General features: G+C 62.6%; 3 protein-coding genes across 3 annotated transcripts; all 3 read right to left on the bottom strand.

Moving 5' to 3' along the window:
* Positions 1–591: 591 nt before the first annotated feature.
* CHLRE_11g467662v5 (uncharacterized protein) lies at positions 592–4,067 on the bottom strand. Its single transcript, XM_043067415.1, has 4 exons — positions 3,985–4,067; positions 2,627–3,810; positions 2,156–2,428; positions 592–2,025 (listed from the first exon to the last, which is right to left on the bottom strand). Exons 1-4 carry the CDS (start codon positions 4,033–4,035, stop codon positions 1,926–1,928), a joined length of 1,608 nt encoding a protein of 535 aa, XP_042919412.1. The 5' UTR covers positions 4,036–4,067; the 3' UTR covers positions 592–1,925.
* A 48-nt stretch (positions 4,068–4,115) lies between these two features.
* On the bottom strand, positions 4,116–5,577 carry CHLRE_11g467661v5 (uncharacterized protein). The gene has a single exon (XM_043067414.1). It carries the CDS (start codon positions 5,140–5,142, stop codon positions 4,162–4,164), a length of 981 nt encoding a protein of 326 aa, XP_042919411.1. The 5' UTR covers positions 5,143–5,577; the 3' UTR covers positions 4,116–4,161.
* Positions 5,578–6,225: 648 nt separating this feature from the next.
* Positions 6,226–19,127, bottom strand: CHLRE_11g467660v5 (uncharacterized protein). Its single transcript, XM_043067413.1, has 26 exons — positions 18,850–19,127; positions 18,421–18,550; positions 18,105–18,143; positions 17,765–17,921; positions 17,290–17,414; positions 16,944–17,032; positions 16,606–16,675; positions 16,254–16,396; positions 15,784–15,864; positions 15,596–15,642; positions 15,173–15,301; positions 14,744–14,811; positions 14,351–14,582; positions 13,750–13,863; positions 13,092–13,201; positions 12,556–12,626; positions 12,018–12,093; positions 11,481–11,656; positions 11,195–11,218; positions 10,806–10,942; positions 10,176–10,294; positions 9,559–9,743; positions 8,899–8,939; positions 8,559–8,655; positions 8,190–8,291; positions 6,226–7,963 (listed from the first exon to the last, which is right to left on the bottom strand). The coding sequence occupies exons 1-26, from the start codon at positions 18,916–18,918 to the stop codon at positions 7,856–7,858; spliced, it is 2,739 nt and encodes a 912-aa protein (XP_042919410.1). The 5' UTR covers positions 18,919–19,127; the 3' UTR covers positions 6,226–7,855.
* Between the last annotated feature and the right edge of the window lie 3 nt (positions 19,128–19,130).

The following is a 19,130-nucleotide window of genomic DNA, read 5'->3' as shown; positions in this document are numbered from 1 at the left end:
GCAGTAGCGGCAGTACTTGCTTGCTGACGCAACCGCACCAGCCAACTGCGGGTTTCCGGTTCCGCCGGCTGTTTCTTTAAGGGACCAGGCAAGGCATGCGCCACGTGGCACGTGCGATGTGGTGATCCGTGACAACGGCTTGTGCAGCGGCCTCACGGCCAGAAGCGGCCCGTGTGGGTGGCATTGCGACTGTGTAGACCAGGGGCACCCCTGGTTTAGACTAGACTGTAGGACTGTAGGCCCCAAGCTTGATACCGTAGGCGGCGGAGGAGGGGGATGTGGGGCTGGCCGTGGCTGGCGAGGGGGCTGCACCGCAGCACCGGCCGTGGGGGTTGCGCTGGCTATACGTCATCAGCTCGCTCGTTGTCAACCAATGGGTGCCGTGCCGTAGCGCCGTGTCAGAAATGCTCAAGGGGGCAGTTGCCAACACCGTGCGAACGCAACCAGCAGTGCACCGAGCGAGATCACCCTAGAGTCATCTCCGATGTTGGACTGTTGAAGATACAATCCAGTACAGCGCAAGGGAAGGAAGCAGTGAACGCAGGCACGCAGGACGCACGGTGTCATGTCACGCGGTCCTGCTGCGCCGCGAAGGCCTGGCACTTACAGTAGTGACGAAGTGCTTGCGAGTGAATGCGAATGCAAGACGCCGTCGCGAGCTCCAGGCTAGCAATAAACATCACGAAAGAAGTTAGTGTCAGCGGCAATGCGGTTACTTGTTACCTTCGAGACGAGACACCGGTGCGCGCTCCACGCTGCTCCGCATTCGGCACGCCAAACGGAGTCCGAGTGTCGTGGAGACTGCTGCCGCTTGCAGGGGCGGACGCGTTCCAGCTCGCAACTAGGCTGCTGCCATTCGCCGCGACAACGCGAAACCCACAAAATGCACCCACCTGGAACGGAGCCAGTAGTGACGTGTGACAGTCATGTGATCAGCACCGTGTCAAGAATGCCAACTCTGTGCTCGCTCGGATTGCGACACCCGCATAGTACTGCGACTCGTATCTTCCAATTTTATTCTGCAATCATAGCACAAGGACCTGCTGACGCACGAGCCAGCCAGTGACGTGGAGTGCGGTCACCCTACTCTGTTGTTATGCCTGTCCTGCTGCCCACTTCGCATGGATCCATCACTCCATCCCACCCTGATCTCTGGACCGCAGAGGAGGCCCCAGCACAGGTACGCCACCTGCAGCGCCGTCTGTAAATCCTAGCTCGCTCCATTTACCGTTGTGGGCTGGAGGCAGGGCTGCTGGGACATGTGTGTACCCCCCGCACGATCTAGGCGCATTCAGCATGTACGATCAGCCATTTCCTTCCCTTGCCATACATGTCCCATCTCATCCAGCACGTATGTAACAGCCACCATTGCCGCTGCTGTCGTCATGCAAGCACTGCCTCCCAGTTCCCAACACAACCTAACACCACCGCCAGCTGCCCCCGCCCCCGCCACCCATGCCGCTACTGCGCATGCGCTAGCTTTCCGAGCACGGCCGCCATCCTCGCAACTACCGTCATTGCCGCCAAATTTATTCGCGGGCGCCACCGCCGCCGGCCGCTCCTGCTGTAGCGCCTCCATACATGCCGGCCGGCGCATGCCGGCGGCCCATGTGGCCCGACACCGCCACCGCACTCCGCAAATTAGTCGCCGCATGCGCCCCAGTCGTGCTCTTGGCGCCGTGTTATCAACGATGCTCAGTGCTGCTGCAATGCAGTTCTGCTACTGCCGCCGGCAGCCGCAACGTCGGAGCTGTGCGCGCCCATGTGTGGCATGTGCGGAACCAGGAGGTGAGTCAGCACCACCCAGGGCTGGGACGGCTGTAGCTGCATCATGGTGCCAGCTGAATCTGTCGCAGCGGCAGCAGCAGCTTCGCTGGCGGCTGCAGCAGCCGTGGCGGCTGCAGCGGACAAGCCGTCACAGGCTGCTACCATACAACCCCCGCCACGGCTGCCGCGTCGAGGTGCGCCGCTGTGGGCGCCACGCCGTGCCGCAGCAGCACTCGGATTGTTGGGAGCGCCGGCGGCCTGTGGTTCGGTGTGCGTACGTGTACCGTAAGTGATTGTGGTGCGGCGCGTGGGTGTGCAGGAATGGACGGTGGGTGCGACCACAAGCAAGGTAGGAACGAACGCCTTCACCACTTCACTCGGATCTCACCCGCGCCCAATGGCCTGCAGTAGCGCGTCGTAGCACGCGCGCGAGTCCGCTCCGTACACGGTGCTGCCCACACGCAAAAGCACCTCCACTGCCTCCGCCGTTTCCGCCTCAGCTGCTGCTGTTGCCGCTGCATCGGCAGCGGCTGCTGCTGCGCCAGCACCGCCGCCAGCCGCCGCCGGCGCCGCGAGGGCACAGAGGTGCTCGGCCGTGAGGTCGGCAGGTGCAACCCAGCGGAGCGCCAGCATCGCAACCACCAAGCCCGCTCGGCCCCCCCTGTTTCCATGCAGTTCCGGAGCCACCGTTGCAGTCTTTGTTTGATTTGTCCGCTAGCGCATGCACATCTAGAGCAAGCAAGGTCATCATCAGTCAGCGGCAACAGCTGACACGACGGCTAGCGCAGTCAGCTAGCCAGTTGGCTGCTGCTTAGCAAGGACTAGGTAGCTACATGCGCGCACACACATACGTACATACCGTGTGGCCTGGAGGAATCGACCCAGCAGCCACCTTGAAACATCGTCGCGACCGGACGCAACAACACTGTAGCTGCCACCGGCCGCCGCCGCTTGCCTTATCTTCCTGCTAATTGCCGCTACCGCCGCCTCACTCACGGCAGCAGCATCCGCCGCCGCCGCCTCTGTAGTCACTGCAGCCGCCGCCTCAGTCGCTGCAGCCGCAGCCTCAGTCACTGCAGCCACCGCCGCCGCCTCAGTCGCTGAAGTCGCTGCCTCATTCACTGCAGCCGCTGCCGCAGCCGCCGCAGCCGCCGCTTTAGTCGCTGCAGCCACTGCCGCAGCCGCCGCAGCCGCCGCATCAGTCGCTGCAGCCAAAGCCGCCGCCGCCTTTTTCACATTCGCCGCCGCCTGAGTCGCTGCAGCTGCCGCCTTAGTCGCTTTAGCCACCGCCGCCGCCTCAGTCCTTGCAGCCAACGTTGCCGCCGCCTCAGTCGCTGCGGCCACCGCCGCCGCCTCAGTCGCTGCAGCAGCCGCCTTAGCCGCTGCAGCCACCGCCGCCGCCTCAGCTGCTGCAGCTGCCGCCTCAGTCGCTGCAGCCGCCACCGCTGCCGGTGCAGCCGCCGCCGCTGCCGGTGCAGCTGGAGCCATATCCGTGGGCGGCAAGTTACGCCCATGCTTTGCTTTCGCTGCCAGCAGACGCAGCGCCATGAGCCCCAAGACGCTGTCATCTGACCAGCCGCGGTCTACTGCTTCTGTGATCAACCGCTGCAGCGACGCCTGAGCCTGCTCATCTTCCGCCAAGCTCTCCATTTCCCGCAGCTGCTGCTTCACACACACCGCCGCCGCGGCCCTGTCCAAAGAGCCGCAAGCAAGGCCGCCGCTGCTGCTGCTGCTGCTGCTGGCTCCACCCATCCCACTGATGTTGCGGATGCTACTGCTGCCGCCGCTGCCACTGACCGCAGTGGGGGACTGAAGCGGCGGCTGTGGCGGCTGCGGCGGCGGCTGTAACAGAGGCGGCTGCTGAGTCTGCAGTGGCTGCTGCTGCGGCTGCTGGGTCGGCTGCTGGGTCGGTTGCTGGGGCAGGGGCGTGTCACGGCGCAGAACGAACCAGCGCACCAGCTCCTCACTGCTGCGGTCGCCACTGGCTGTCAGGACCGTCGTGGCTGCATCGGCGGGGGCTGGCAGGCCCGAGTGCAGCAGCGCCTGGACGACACACATAGTGCAAACAAGTTCTTGGTAAAACGGACGGTCCGCATACAGTACGCACGTGCGCATCAAACTGGCATGCATGCACGCGCGTTATTATATGCATTGCCGGACATCAGGGCGCAGATCGCGCGTTCCCGCCCGCACGTTATGACGCCCGCAACCACGCACTTTGACGAGTCGGGCGTTCCCCAGAGGCACTGCCTTTTGCAGCAGGTCCATGCAAAACTTCCTCCGGGCGGCAGCAGCTAATGAGAGGGTGGCGCCACCAGGAGAGGTCCTGCCGCCGACCTGCCTCAGTGGCACTGTACACGTTGTCGCTGCTACCGCCGCTGCCGCCGGCGTCTCCTACCGCTGCTGGCTCGCCTGCTCCCGCTGTAGCATCTGCCGCTTGCGCCGACTCGGCAGCGGCTCGGGGACCGTGGCGCTGGTGACGTCGGCAGCAGTAGCAGCACTGGTACCGTGCTCTCTGCTGCACACACTCCAGGGGGCCAGCCTGTCTGCAACGGTAGCAGCAGTAGGCAGCAGCATGGCAGCGGTGCCTGATGACGACGCGGACGTAGAGGGACCGGCCGCCGTAGCGCCGGCAGTAGCTCCTGCTGCTCCAGCGGCGCCGCCGGAGGTGCGGAAGGCGGCGCCAGAGGCCCATGGGTGTGCCATCCACGTCACGAGTCCCAGCACCACGCGCGGGTTCGTATTTGCCGCCAGAGACTGACGCTCTAGATTGCAAAGACGATCCGGGACATCAGCACCGGCGTAAGCAGCAGGGCCGCCGCCACCGCCGTCACCTGCCTCCTGCTCCCGGTATAATTTCCGCAGTAGCTGCAGTAGCTTCATGCAGCGGCCGGCGTGGCGGGCTTGCTTGATTGTGTCCACGTAGCATGCCACCAGAAACGTCCATCGCAGGTCCTTGCACGCCCGCTGTTGCCGTGACAGCATTGACTCTGGCGGCTGCGGCGCCCTGCCTGGTGGCGGCAGCAATAGCTGCAGTTCGCATGACAGAAGTCGCCGAACGAGGCAAATGTGGCCTGCGGCGCACGCCCGTGAAAGGAGCTGCTTGAAGTTGACTGTGGCGCCCAACGAAACTAGCCTCTCCACAAGCTGTTGCGCCAGTCTGTCTTCCGTATCGATCCAGGCAAGCTGCTCGGCCCCCTCGCTGTCAAAGATCTCAAGAGCAGCCGCGAAGTCCAGGTCGCTGGTCGGGGGGAGCGGCAGCGGGAGCGGGAGGGGGGCGTGCGGCGGGGGGCCGGGCACGGCGCCCGGCAGGGGCTTGGCGCTGTGCCTCAGGCCTGGCAGGGCCTGCCGCCGAGTAGTGTCCAGTTGGACCATCAGCTGCAGGATACCGGAGTACTTGCCAACATAAATGGCAGTGATGGCGTCATTGCTACCACATTTGTGCAGGAGGTAGTGCGCCGCGCCGTCGATCGTCGACAATGGAGAAAGAAAGAGCTCGCGCCAGCCCCGGCAAGATGCGTATGCGCCACGGCCACGGCCACTGTTAATGACTTGAGTCAGTATTCTTGTTACTATCTCCTGAGGCAGTCTATCAAGGCCTGTTTGCTCCTCGTTCGACTCTGAGCCCGCGACAACTCGTCCGCCTGCAGCAGAGAGTCGCTGCTGCTTCGTTGCCGAGCGCTCCATTGCCTACCGTGCAATGTAAGGCCACATAAAGATTGTCGAGGTTTAGATGCGCTGAGAGTGAAACCTCACTGCGGTCAGGCAGAAATCTCGGTAAGGCAGAAGCGCATCTGTCGTTAAAGCAAGGGACGGAAACAAGTAGTGTCGCATGAATATTGCCATCCGGTAATATAGGCCACATATATTAGCGGCCTATCATGGGCGCATCGGATAAACACCTGGCATCTGTCGTTGCTGGGCGACCTGCGACTGGACATGGCCGATTCCCAGCAAACTGTACACGTAACTGTTAGATGTACGTGCCTGGACGCCTGAGCAAGGGAAAGTTGAGGGCAAGGGAGTACTGTGCACAGCTTGTTTAGGAAGCATGGGCCCATACGTCACCTTTCGGCCCTTTCCACTTCTACACGAATTTAAAATTGGCTGGATTGCTAACGCCCCGTGTGTTTGAAGAAGTTGTGGACCGTCAGGACCGCACACAGGGGGGGAGGAAACAAAGTGCCAGCCCCGCAATTTTCCCGGGACCCCCTTGAGGGGACGACCAACGCCCCCACGGACAAAAGCATGTTGTTGAGGGGTCAACCCACCTCCATTCAGCACCCACGTGTCGCCAATCGACTCCTCTCGACAAGCACTATCACGCTGTGCCATCAGCGGTCCTGTTCTGAGACTTCGGTCACACGCGCGCGGGATCCTATCCGTAGAAATCCCCTCGACCCAGCCCACCCCGCGCTCAACTCTCTGCCGTGTGACAATTGGACAGTGTGCATCGGCAGCTTTGTTAAACGTGAATTCATGCGCACCAGCGCTAGAGAGCCCAGCCGTGTCAGTGCACATGTGCCGAACGTGGGGATATGTGCTGCTCCCGAAACCCGGCGGACCCCCAGAGACGACGACCGACCCCCCAATTTGGGCGGCCCAGAACTTCCTCACCAGACACCTCCTGGTAAAACTAACGTACAAAATGCTCTCTTAAAGCTCTGTAATTTTGTGCATGGGGTAAGAACCTGAGCTTTCTACCCCCCCCCTGCCGCCCCCTCTTCCACGTCCCCTCTTCCACATCCCCCCTCCCCCTTATCCCCGCGCCAGGATACGACATACCCAGTGCCCGTATCTTGTAGATGACCTCAGGCCCGCGGTGTCAGAGCGTAGGTGAACCCTCCCGCGGCATCTACGCCCGGAATATTTTGCCCAAACGTCTTCAGCTACCGCCAAATCTGCGTGGCCAAAACGTCTACACTTAGTAGCAGCGCGGCCCATAACTCCAAAAATACTTCTCCGCCTTCGGCGGATTTTGAGCAAATTTCTACGCGTACATACAGAAGTCACGAACACTGGACACTTCGACATGCCGCAAGGAACCCATGCACAGCCACAGCTACCGCCGGAGGTGCTAGAAGTTACTGTTGCACAGTGCCCGGCTTCAGGACCGTAGCAACTCTAGCAGTGCCCGCTGCAGTCCAGGTAGGGTTAGGGCGTGGCAGACAACGCGACGACCGACCCTGAACTTTGAGCGCTCACAACTTTGCAATTACTACCCTGATTGAAAACTCTGAGAGTGGATTTGGAATCCTCTCGTCAAGTACTTTCATTTAGAACATGGGGCCTTTCCCAGTCGAATTTACCCCCCCCCCTGGGCAAGCAACGCGTTCATCACCGGCACCGTGGTCAACTAAGCACCTTGCTTGGGCATCAGCCGTCAGGCCGCAGTGCTGACTCCTCAGGGTTGCAGGGGCCCTGTGATTAGGCTTGAGCAAAAGCTCTGCCCCTTGGTAGCTAATAGCAGCAGCGGCGGCGCGGCCGCAACCATCCGACTGTCGCCCACGACCGCATTGCTTGGCACATGCTAAAGCCAGCTGAGCATCCAGGCACAAGGCGCAATGCCAGCCTGGCAGTGCCGCGTGACATAACTTTGCGCGACCCCGTAATGAAATAGACAATACGGGGGTTCACTGCTGCTAGAACACCTCCAGCCCTTCGCACCCACGCTCAACACCTGCACCTACCCGCAGCTTCTACGGCACCCAGCGCTGCCCTCGCGACCTCTTCTTCTTCCCACGCGTAGCATGGACGGCGCAGACGGGGCAGATATGGGACCACCACCGCCGCCACGCTCACGCACGCGCACGCCAAGATCCGTGACACTGCCTTGTAATCTTCCTCATAGTTAAAGTGACCAGCGCCTCTCTATCCTAAACGCCACGGCAAACGCCAATCCAACCCTGTGCTTCTCCAGCAGTGGCGCCATATTGACCTTCCCTCCTCCCGTGTGGCCTGCCCCGCCCATTCCAAGCTCTTTTCAACCAGATTTGCAGCACCCTCTCACAGCTACCTCTGCTCAGACATCAGTAGGCTACTGCCTGGACGTCCCACCTCCTCCACCTCCATCTCCATCTCCACCAGACTATTGCTCTGACGTCACACCTCCTCCACCTCCACCTCCAACTCCTGGCGCCGCCGTTGTGGCGCCCGCGGCGGGGCCCCGTGTGTCCTTGATCCTCGAGTGCAGCCACTGCGTGAGGGCAGCGGACCGGACACGGCACACAGTGTCAGGGGCTTCGCGCTGCGGCATACTTGTCAGGGGCTTGGCGCTGCGGCATACTCGCAGGCATGGACAGTGCCCACCCTCAAGTCGTGTTGCAGCGCAGGCCCTCGCTTACGCCCCTGGTGTGCGCCGCACCCCACCCTCAAGCAAGCTCAGCAAGGCCTGAATGGCCTGGGCCCCAACCGCCTCCTACCTGCATGATGGTGGCGAAGGCGTCTGTGTGCACGGGGAAATTGTGCACGGGCTGGTAGGGGTGCTCGGGGGGCACCTGCGTGTGCAGCTCCTTCATGCGCTCCTGCGAGCGTGCGTGCGTGTGCATGTGTGCAGGCTTGAAAATATGGAGTTTGCGCGGGGCGGTCGATCGCAAGATACCAAGGAATTCAAGTCATACTGGGGCTCGGTCGCCAGGCATGAGCCAGCACCGGACATCTTGGCCGCATTCCCCCTGCCCCGTGAAGCGTGCACGCGTGTGAAACCCTGGCTGCCTCCTCCCGTGCATCCCATCTCCCCGCGCAAGCCTCCCCCACCCACATCCCCATCTCCCCCGCCTGCCAGCTCGCACCCTCAGGTCTTCTGGGTCATCTTCCTTGATGCCCAGGCTCCGCTGCGTGGCGGACCGCAGGGCGGTGTTCACCAGCGGGCCGTGCGCGTAGGCGTAGCTGAGGAAATGCGGGGGCGGAGGAGCAGCGGGAGGGGCAAGCAGGAGGCGGCGCATGAGGGTAAGGAAGTGTTGGCAGGAATGAGCAGGCCACCTGGTACATGTGTGAGATCGGGGCTTGGGAAGTACGGCAGCCATCTACGTCCTTGCCGCTACGTCTACGCACACACGATCCCGGCCCGTCGTTTGCCTTGTAATTACGTCTGCTTCTACGACATCCTCACATGCGCCCTCTCTTCCTCACCGGTGCCATACCAGGGCCAGCCGCCGCTGCATGCGCTCAATCTGCGGCAGTGAGGGGATGGGCTTGTCCTGTTCAGCCGCTGTTCCCACTGGGCGTCGGCACGCCAAACTTGCAGTTTATCCACTCCGTCTTCCATGAACAGCCGTGCCCCCTCTTGATCCCCTCCTCCCTACCCCGCCCTCTCTATCCCGCCCTCCCTATCCCGCCCAACTAGCCGCACCCAGGGCCGCACCTACCCCGGCATAGGCCACGCTCTCCTCCTCGCTCTATTGCATTGGGTTCGGTTTGTTTCAGGCTGGTATCTACAACCCCCTCTTATCCCGTGCTCTTATCCCGCCCGACGCCCCGCCCGACGCCCCGCCCGAGACCCCGACTGGCCGCTCCCCAGGGCCGCCCCCAGGGCCGGCCCCAGGGCCGCACCCAGGGCCGCACCCAGGGCCGCACCCAGGGCCGCACCCAGGGCCGCACCCCGGGCCGCCCCCAGGGCCGCACCCAGGGCCGCACCCAGGGCCGCACCCAGGGCCGCACCCAGGGCCGCACCCAGGGCCGCACCCAGGGCCGCACCCAGGGCCGCACCCAGGGCCGCACCCAGGGCCGCACCCAGGGCCGCTCCCAGGGCCGCACCCAGGGCCGCACCCAGGGCCGCACCCAGGGCCGCACCTGCTCCGGCGCGATGGCCTTGAGCAGCGCCGGCAGGTGCTCGTCCAGCGCCGCCTCGCTGATGCGCAGGCTGAAGCCGTCGATGTCCAGGATGGACTCGAACACGGCGTGCGTGCGGTCCATGATCACGAGCGGCAGGCAGCCGTGCAGGACCGCGTCCTCGAAGCGCATCGCGTAGCCGTCGCCTGGTTGGAGGTTTGGCGGTTTGGAGGTTGGGGGAGGGGCTGGTTGGAGCAGGGGCCGGTTGGAGTAGGAGGGTGCGGGGGAAGGGTGCGGGAGGGGCGGCTGGTGAGGTGCTGAACTGGCCCTCAGGCAAGGCAGTGACGGAGGAGGGGGACCCTGCAGCATGGACGGTGGCCCTCCGGACGACAAGGGGTACGCCCCCCGCAACCCCACATCCACCCACCCGCCCATCCATCTACCCCACCCTACCCAACCTCACCATACATACACACCTTCACCACCCCGCTACAAGTATCCCCCAGCTACCTGCACCTCCATCCCATCCTCTCAACACCCCCCCCAAACACCACACACACACACACACACACACACACACACACACACACACACACACACACACACACGCCCCACAGCCCCCAGCCACAGCCACGCACCCGGCACCACCGCGCAGAACACGCTCCTGGCCAGGTGGTCCGAATAATCGCCCACCAGCTCGTACTTCTCGCCGATGAAGATGCGGTGCTCGGCAATCCAGCCGTGAGCCTGAGACAGCCTGCGCCGTACGGACAAGGACACAACGTGGGTATGGCGATGGGATGAGAGGCCGCGTGTGCGCGTGTGGCTTGTTACATGGCGCGCTGGCGCGCTCCTAGCCCTGGCCGCGCCTGGCGAGCGAACCCACATTGCTTGCCTTTATAAGACCTCCCCATTTCAGCACAACAAAACTTCCGTGCGTCTTCTCTCTCTCTGGTTTCTTATCTGGAACGGTGACAAACAACGCTCCCCCCGCACCCCCCGCCGCGCTCACAGGCAGTCACACGTGCACACACACACACACACACACACACACACACACACACACACACACACACACACACACACACACACACACACACACACACACACACACACACACACACACACACACACGGTCGGCTGCGGTAAGTATACTCTGAAGGTAATCCGCGGCCGTAATTCTGCATCGCATACACTGTCCTACGCGTAATGTTTTCCTTGTGCTCTTTAACACACACACACACACACGCAGACAGGCGCGCTCTCACTTGTACAGCTTCTGGCGGGTGCCGCGGCTGTAGTTGGGCAGGCGGTGCTTGCCCACGTCGCCGCGCAGGTAGAGCAGGATGTCGCGCTGGTAGGGCGGGAAGCCCAGCAGCGGCGAGCGCTTGTAGTGCTCGGGCGGCTGGGGCGGTAGGTGCAGGGTGGTGCAAAGGAGTTGGAGTAGGAGTCAGGGGTTCAGGAAGGGTGTATGGGTATGGGCAGGGGTAGGGGCAGCAGCTTTCTTGTCACAGCGCGCCCACAGAGCACCCCGCACGTCCGCCACGCCGGCCTCGGCACCATCATGCTCCCAATCCGGACATGAACGCTTGTTGCACGTTTGCATGCATACTGCTGTCCCGCAAGTGCCTTGCATTTACACAAGTGCAGCTCTCACCTTGAAGCCAGGAATTACCAGGTCCTGAGAGTGTCAGTGAGGGTTAGCCCGCAGGAGGAGGGGACCGTGAAAGGCAACGACATGTGTGGGAGTGTCAACGCCGGGATCAGCGAACCCAACTAACAATTATCACTACGCCCCCATAACCATACACAGCTTCGGTAAGCATGCTGCATCCCACACGCACGCACGCACGCACACCTCCGCACACCAACACTTCTTCGAACACAACATAACACATACCGTACACACACACGCACATACACACACATTCGCTGTCTCTCACCTTTTTGGGGTCGTAGCAGGGGTGGCCGGCCCACAGCTCCGTCACGTCCCTGCCCCCGTTGATGTCGGGCCAGGTGAGACCAGTGGAGTAGTTGTCGGGGCCGTAGGCGGTGTTGCTGGTGTGGTTGAGGTCCAGGCGGCCCCAGTGCGTCAGCATGATGCTGGAGTTGTAGATCTCTGTGCGTGTGTGGCGGTGCGGGATGGGTTCCAGGCATGACTCGTTAGATTTGGGGGGGGATAAGTTTATTCCTAATCCCAAAGAAGGGGGATTGCGAGAGAGTAAGCGGCATGCGGCTGAGATTGGGAGAAGCACGGGCAATCAAGGCCGGCGGCCGGGTGTCTGGGTGCGGAAAAAGAGCACACGTGCAGGGGACAGGCAGGCGCAGCATGCGTTAACTAAAGTCACGGTGGCGGGGGGGGGGGGGTTGCAAGGATTGGTACAGAGAAGGGTAGCGAGGTAGACAGCAGGCGGGGGGGGGGGTCGCAGGGGGGTGGGGCTCGGGCAGCACTGCCTGCCACACGCCTGCCTCGCACCAACCTGTAGGCATATAGCAGGCGCCCTCGTCGTGGTTGGTCATCCAGATGTGGTCGCGGCCGCCGCGCCGGTCCCAGTACTGTGTGAGGGCGGCAATAGGGCGGCGTGAGGGCGGCGGTAGGGCGGCGATAGGGCGGCGGTAGGGCGGCAGGGCGGCTTTAGGGCGGCGTGCGTAAGTTGGGTCGGCCTTGGGCTCCGGGTGGCAGGCAGCTGGGCACTGCGTCAACAGCAGTCACCACGTTACACCCCGCCCAGCACCCGCAGCTGCATGCCAGCACAAGCACCACTACTACACACCCAACACGCCACTGGTTCTTGTGGGGCCTGCCTGTCTGCCCGAATGCCTGCCCGAATGCCCGCCTGTCCACCCGCCTCCTTGCCTGCCCGCCTCCCTTCCCTTCCTTGCCTCCCTCCCTGCTCCGGCCCCCGCCTGCCTGCCTGCCTGCCCCGGCCCCCCTGCCTTCCCCCCTGCCTGCCTCCCTCCGTGCCAGCCCCCCTGCCTGCCCGCACCCCTGCCTGCCGCCCTGCCTGCCTGACTGACCGGGAAGTGCTGCTGGATCCAGCGCTTGGCGGCCAGCCACAGGTTGGCGGCGTTGGAGGGCCGGTGCCAGGCTGCGAGCGCGTGAACGGGTACGTGTATGTGTGAGCGGGCGTGAGGTGGGGTGGGGTTGTTGAGGGGCATGGCTGAGCGAGGACGGGCGGCGAACATGGCGCTCTATGTCACATGAGTGAACAATCCAATTGCACGCCGACAACCCCAACACACACGCACGCACACACCCGCACCCGCACCCACGCACATGCACACGCACATGCACACGGACACACACATACAAACACACACACGCACACGCACACACGCACACGGACACACACATACAAACACACGCACGCACCCGCACACAAAAACACACACACATACGCATGTTTTCCTTGTGCTCTTTAACACACATACGCACACACGCACACGCGCACACACACACACATACACACACACACACACACACACACACACACACACACACACACACACACACACACACACACAGTGCTCCGCACCCAGCGCCGCCCGCTCACATGTGGGCGCCCCCCAGAAGGGCGTGTCTGCCCAGCCGTTCACCGGCCACATCCAGCAGGTGTAGTACACGGGCAGGTAGAAGAAGTCGGCCTCGTCGGGGTCGAAGGTTCTGGAGGGAGGCGAGGGCGGGGTTAGGCGAGGGGGTTGGAGCGAGGGGGTGGGAGTGAGGGGGAGGAGAGGTGAGATGGCGGGAGGGGTGGGGAAGGTTTGTAGGCAGGGCGGAGCCGTTATCTCGCAATGACCATATGGAGTGTCAGCGCCCAGAGGGAGGCGACGGTGTGGAGGTGAGGATGCAGACTGGTGCGGAGTTCGCGTGGGCAGCGGTGCTGTTTTCCCATTCCTCTCTTAGTTTTGCTGCCTCTGGGACGGTGGAAACCGCCCCTGCCCCCAGCGGACCTGTGCGGGCTCATGGCCAGCGCCTCATGTAAGCAGACCTCTCACCCCAGCCCCACCAACCAACCGACTAGCACGTGTGCGGCCTGATACCCCCATTACCCCCATCTCTCCACCCCCTTACCACCAAACCGAGCCGGGGGGGAGGGCTAGCATGTGCGGACCGATGCCCAGCACCCCCCAGCACTTCCTTAACTAGTCATGAATGTAACGCCCCATCTCCCGCCCCACTCCCCACTCCCCACCACGCGGCCGCCAGCGCACCTGTGTGGGCTGATGGCCAGCACCTCGTGGAAGTAGACCTCCACACTGTAGCCGTCCGCGAACAGCTCCGACGAGTTGGAGGGGCCGCTGAACTGCCGGTAGCCGCAATGATCGCTGGGTAGGTGGGGGGAGGGAGGCAGGGTGCACGGGAGGGGTTGTAAATACCAGCCCAAACTAAACCCAAACCAACGGGGGTTGTACATACCAACGAGCGGAGCACAGGCAAAGGCGTTTGGGGAAATTGAAGGGGAGCGGCGTGTGAGAGGACTGCCGGTAGCCGCAGTGGTCGCTGTGGTAGGTTGGGGGAGGGATGTGTGAAAGGGGGGTTGTAGATACCAGCCCAAACTAAACCAAACCCAATGCAATACATATAGGGGGGTACACAGCATGCCCGAGCCCAACGCAAAAGTCCCCCAAAGGGGGAGAAAGAAGTACAGAAAGGGGCGACAAGAAAGCCGCCGCCGCTGGCAAGGCGGGGGTCTGCGCGCGTGTGAGCGAGCTCAGCTGGCAGTCCACGACCCAAACAATAATTGTGTATACAACATGCTCACACTACCGAAGTTGTCCACTCGAACACTCGAAAATCCTGCAGCTTTCTCACTTAGTGAGCTTGAATTGGTGCATACGGCTGTTGAACTCCGGTGGAAGGTCGTAGATGTAGATGAGGGGCCGCAGCCGACCCGCCGGCGCCTGCTCGGAAGCGGTTGAGCCGGCGGCGGTTGAGCCTGCGGCGGTTACGGCGGTTGCGGTTGCGGCGGCGGTGGGCGGCTCAGTGGCGGCGGCGGGCACCGGCACGACCAGCGGTTTGAGCCAGGGTCGCGACTCCTGCAAGCCTGTGAGTGGGGTTTGAGGAGCGGGGGAAGGGTTGGGCATCCCGCTGTTTTTGCGGCTTGCCCGGAAGCAGCGTTGCACACCCTGGCAGCTGCAAACTAAACCGCGGTGCCTGTTGAGCCGATACCACCTACACACCAGACGGCTCAACCCTTCCACTCACCCGGCACGTCTGTGGGCTCCCCAGCCTTCCGACGCGCGCAGTCGTGGCCGTACCAGCCGTCCAGGCACCTGGGGTGGGGATAGCCATTCATGCGAACGGTTTGCATCAAACATGGGGTGGGGGGCCATAGCCGTCCATACAAGATGTGGGTTGGGGGTGGCTGTCACAACGGGAATGGGCGGCGGCACTGACGTGTCCGTTACGTGATGCGCGCGGGACAGCTAGCCTGCCGCGCGGGAGCCGAGGTTGCCCTCTATTCGCCTCATGCTGTGCCCCGCCCGCTCGGCCATGCATGCGTCTTGAATACCCTAACAATGCCCGTGACAGCCCCCACCCAAAACCCATCCTACCACATGCTCGCGATGTCCGCGCCCAGAACCCACCCCACCCCACCCCCACCCACCCCCGCCTCGAGATCCGCAGCCCCACCTGCAGAACCCCGAGTCGCACTCGCCGCGCCCGCTGCACTGGTTGAGGCAGGTCTCCTCGCTCACGTCCGAGCACAACGCGCCGTGAAGGCCCTCCTCCTGACAGCCGCGCCAGCCGCCACAGGCTTGGCTGCGCCCCGGGTTTGGCGGTGGCAGAGGCGGTGGTGATGGTGGTCGTGTTGGGGCACAGGAGGGCGGTGAGCGGTAAGCAGGTGCCGTGGAAAGTGGCTCCCAGCAGCAAAGTAGCAAAAGCTTCAAGCGCCGGCACCCCCATAAGATGTCGACCGCACTTTGGATTTGGTAATCATAGACCCTACCCATTTCACGACCTGTGACATAGCCCGGGTCTCCGGATCTGCAGCGAACACGCGCCCAGGTTTGGCCCGCACGACCAGATCGACACTCCGGCCCCCATCCCACTCACTTGGCCGATGACGGCACCTGCCCCGCCGAGTCCGCGTTGCACCAGCTCTGCAAGCGCATGCACACACAGCATTATAGTGTACAGCAAACAATTCTGCGTCCAGCCCACCGAGTGTCACAAGGAGCTTGTCAGCAAGAGTCTGACTACTGCTCATTCCCTCAGCCTCCCACCCTGTGCCCCCCACTCACCTTGGGCCCCCACAGGTCGCTCAGGCTCATGCCCTTGTTGCCCCAGTCGTTCTCCACCACCTTGCCCTCCTTGTTGGGCACCTGGGCATTGGGGGAAATTTCCAGAGTTTGTGATGTCAACGTCGCGACACGGCCGCCTCCACACGTGGGGTTGTCAGGGCTTCATGCGACACGGCGACGGCTATCTAGGTACCCATGCGATCGGCACGGAGCAGGGTAAGCCAGGGCAACCTCAAGCTGCACCAGGGCAACACACACCAGCAACACACATCAGCAGCACGCCGCCCGTTGCCCCTTGTTCCTTACAGAGAATGATGCGAACATCTCCTCATCCGCCCCCATCGTAATTTAAGCACTTCGTGGTCTACATGAACGCCTACCCCCTGGGTGGGCTTTCTGATGATGATGGGACTTTGTCGTTGGGCTCGGGCACATAACCCGCCCCGCCTCCCACGGCCTCCTCGCCTCACCTTGCCCGGCTTGCAGGCCTCGCCGATGGGCCGCCCACGCTGGCTCCAGCGCACCCAAGGCGGTGAGTCGGGTGGCGGCGGCCGCCGGCCGTGCTTGGTGTCAGGCGGGCACCAGCACGAGGCGCGGTCGGCGTCACAGAAGCCTGTGTTGGGTTTTTGGTGTGGGCGGTAGGAGCGGGTTTGCTGTACGGGTGCAGGAGCGAGTGGGAAAGGCACGAGTAATGACAAGTTGGGACAGCGGCACAAGACCATGATACTACCGCATACAACGCATTCCTAAATCCAATGCTGCGAATGCAAAGTCTCAATTATTAAACAACAACAAAAACGCATTCTCAACCGCCGCTCGCACCTGCGCAGCGGGACGCCGTCCATCCACCCTCCGACAGGTCTAAGTCCATGCCGTCCGCCCCAATGTGCGTCTGGAGGGGCGGGGCGGGGGCGGGGGCGGAGGTGGAAGGGGCGTGTTTGCACCACCCCATGAGAACTAAGAGCCAGGCGCAAATCCGGAGAAGGGTACCGTATCTGAACAAGCCCAACGAGCTAAGGCAGGGGGGGACTGCAGCATCTGATTCGTGTGTGCCGTTGTCACGTACCACACGACACACCTCCTGTGGCCTCAACCCCGCCTCAGCCGCCCCGCCTGCCCAGCCCTCCACCTCCCCTCCCCACCCCCAGCCAACCACGCACCACAATCAGATCCACTGGGTCGTTCTGCGACTTGTGGCCGTTTGTGCAGGGCCGCTTGTCGGGTGCGTCACATGCCCTGCCCTTCCAGCCTGCGAGCCGGGGATGAAAGCGGTCACTGTGCATTCGAGCTCTCTTTCTCACCCTTCTCTCCGCAGCCACCACCGGCAACAGCCAACCCACGGCACGCACTCCGAGCAACACACCCAGCCCCGCAGCCATTCACGCACCCATAAACCACTCCAGCGCCCATCCACCCAACCCCTGCACCCACCCACCCAGCCCAACTGCGGCACCACCACCCAGCCCCAAAACACACCCATGTACACGCATGCACGCACGCACGCACCCGCCGGGCACTGGCACACGCCGATGTCGTAGTGGCAGTTGCCCACGCCGTTACACACGCCCCACTTGGTCTTGGGGCACTCCCGGTCGCCGCGCGGGCCGGGCTTCCAGGGCACACGGTCCTGCCTGCACACGTGCGTGATGTACGTCGGCGTTTCGAGATTGAGACCTTCGTAAGGGAAGGACTTGTGAGTTTGCGTAAGCGTGTGCGGTGTGCGGTTTGTGTTTGTGCGCGGTAAGTTGTGGCGTGTGCATTTGCGGGATATGATAAGCGCAGTGCTGGCGTGGCGCGGTGCTGACAAGCAAACAGCCTCCCGCACAAAACCAATAGTCACAGCATAGGCGTGCGCATCAGATGACCTGCTGACATGCCCCAGTAACCAAGCTGTAAGGGCTTACATAGGCATACAGAAGCACTGCCATGTATCGCCCACACACACCCACGCACGCAGCCGCCCCCCCCCCCCCACACACACCTGTGGTACTCCTCGCACCATGCACCCCGCGTCATGGCGCACAGGCTGCACTTGCCGCCACTGCGGTCGCATGCCGGCACGTGCCCATCCGCCGCACCGCTGCCGCCGCCGCCGCCACCCCGCGAGCCGCGGCCCTTGCGGCCACGTGTTCCTAGGGCTGCAGGGAGCATGACAGGCAAAGGCGGGGCATCGTGAGTCAGGCCGGAGCATGGTGCCATCTGAGTTCGTGGGCGCTGAGAGTACGGCCGTGTCCAGGGTGCCCACTGCCCAGTGGGGGTGTCGCGTGTAGTCATTCACACCGCTTGTTCCCCGCCAACCCCAGCACCCTCTCCGTGCTCACCTTTATTGGACTGGTGCAGAATGTGGTGGTCGTACAGGCCTGTCGCACCATGCCCAACCGTGTTGCAGAAGCAGCGTTACGTCAGTACGTGAGCGGTGACGTGAGCGCGCGCCCCTCGCACGCCCCGTGCTCCCAAGCGCAACGCCACATCTCAAGTCTCAAGCTCCCGCGTTCCTAGGAATCTCGCCCCCCCGCCCATCTTGCCATGACCCCACCCATCTCGCCCAACTTGGCATCTTGCCATGACCCAGCGTCTGCGCCCCTGTCGCCTCGCACGCCGCACAAGCACTACAATCCCTTGACTCGCTGCACGCACTTGCCACCGCCTCTGTCGTGTTAGCGTCCCTGGGTAAGGCGCGTTTCCCCAGGCCGGGATTGGGCACCCCGCCGCTTTTCATCAGCCGCCTGAAGAATCCAGCGAAAACATCCTGAGAGCTCGACGACGACTGCGCGAGGTTGCAGGGATGGGACGAGGTTTTGCGGAGGGGGCCGACTCGAGCACGGGCGCAGCACGCGGCCGGAGGTATGACGCTGTATGCAACTAAACTGCCTTGGAGTGCTATTTCATGTCAGTCCTCGATGTTGTATGCTAGCATGCAGAAAACTGCCGATTTGCGGGTGTGTGCAACATTTTTCCGCGGACAGCTACACATTTCCCTCACGCAAGCCAGCTCTTTCCAATAACAGTTCCTAGTATAAGTACTGAGACCTCTGCTAAAACACATTTTCTGAAATCAGCCCTTGCCTCGCTCGTGCTCGCCGAGAGCGCAAAGCACAGCACCAGGCAAAGTGCTGCAAGCGGCGCACGAGCCATTATCAATCGATGCGACGTAAGTTGCCTGCTCAAAAGTTATTTGGAGCTCATCGTAAAAGAAGCGAGGTGCTGCTCTACGAGCTCAAGGAGTTAGTAGTCTGGTTTACGGTAAGGCCATAGTCGCGAATTTGTATGCTATTTGATCACCACGTTAATATGGAGTTTGAGAAGGAAGGGGTGTCGTCTTGGCGACAAACCCAACCGCGGGGAAC

The sequence above is a fragment of the Chlamydomonas reinhardtii genome, chromosome 11 (genome assembly GCF_000002595.2).
Source record: "Chlamydomonas reinhardtii strain CC-503 cw92 mt+ chromosome 11, whole genome shotgun sequence".
NCBI classification, from domain to species: domain Eukaryota; kingdom Viridiplantae; phylum Chlorophyta; class Chlorophyceae; order Chlamydomonadales; family Chlamydomonadaceae; genus Chlamydomonas; species Chlamydomonas reinhardtii.
The sequence above is the reverse complement of the archived record's forward strand: the minus strand, read 5'-3'. Positions and strand labels throughout refer to the sequence as shown.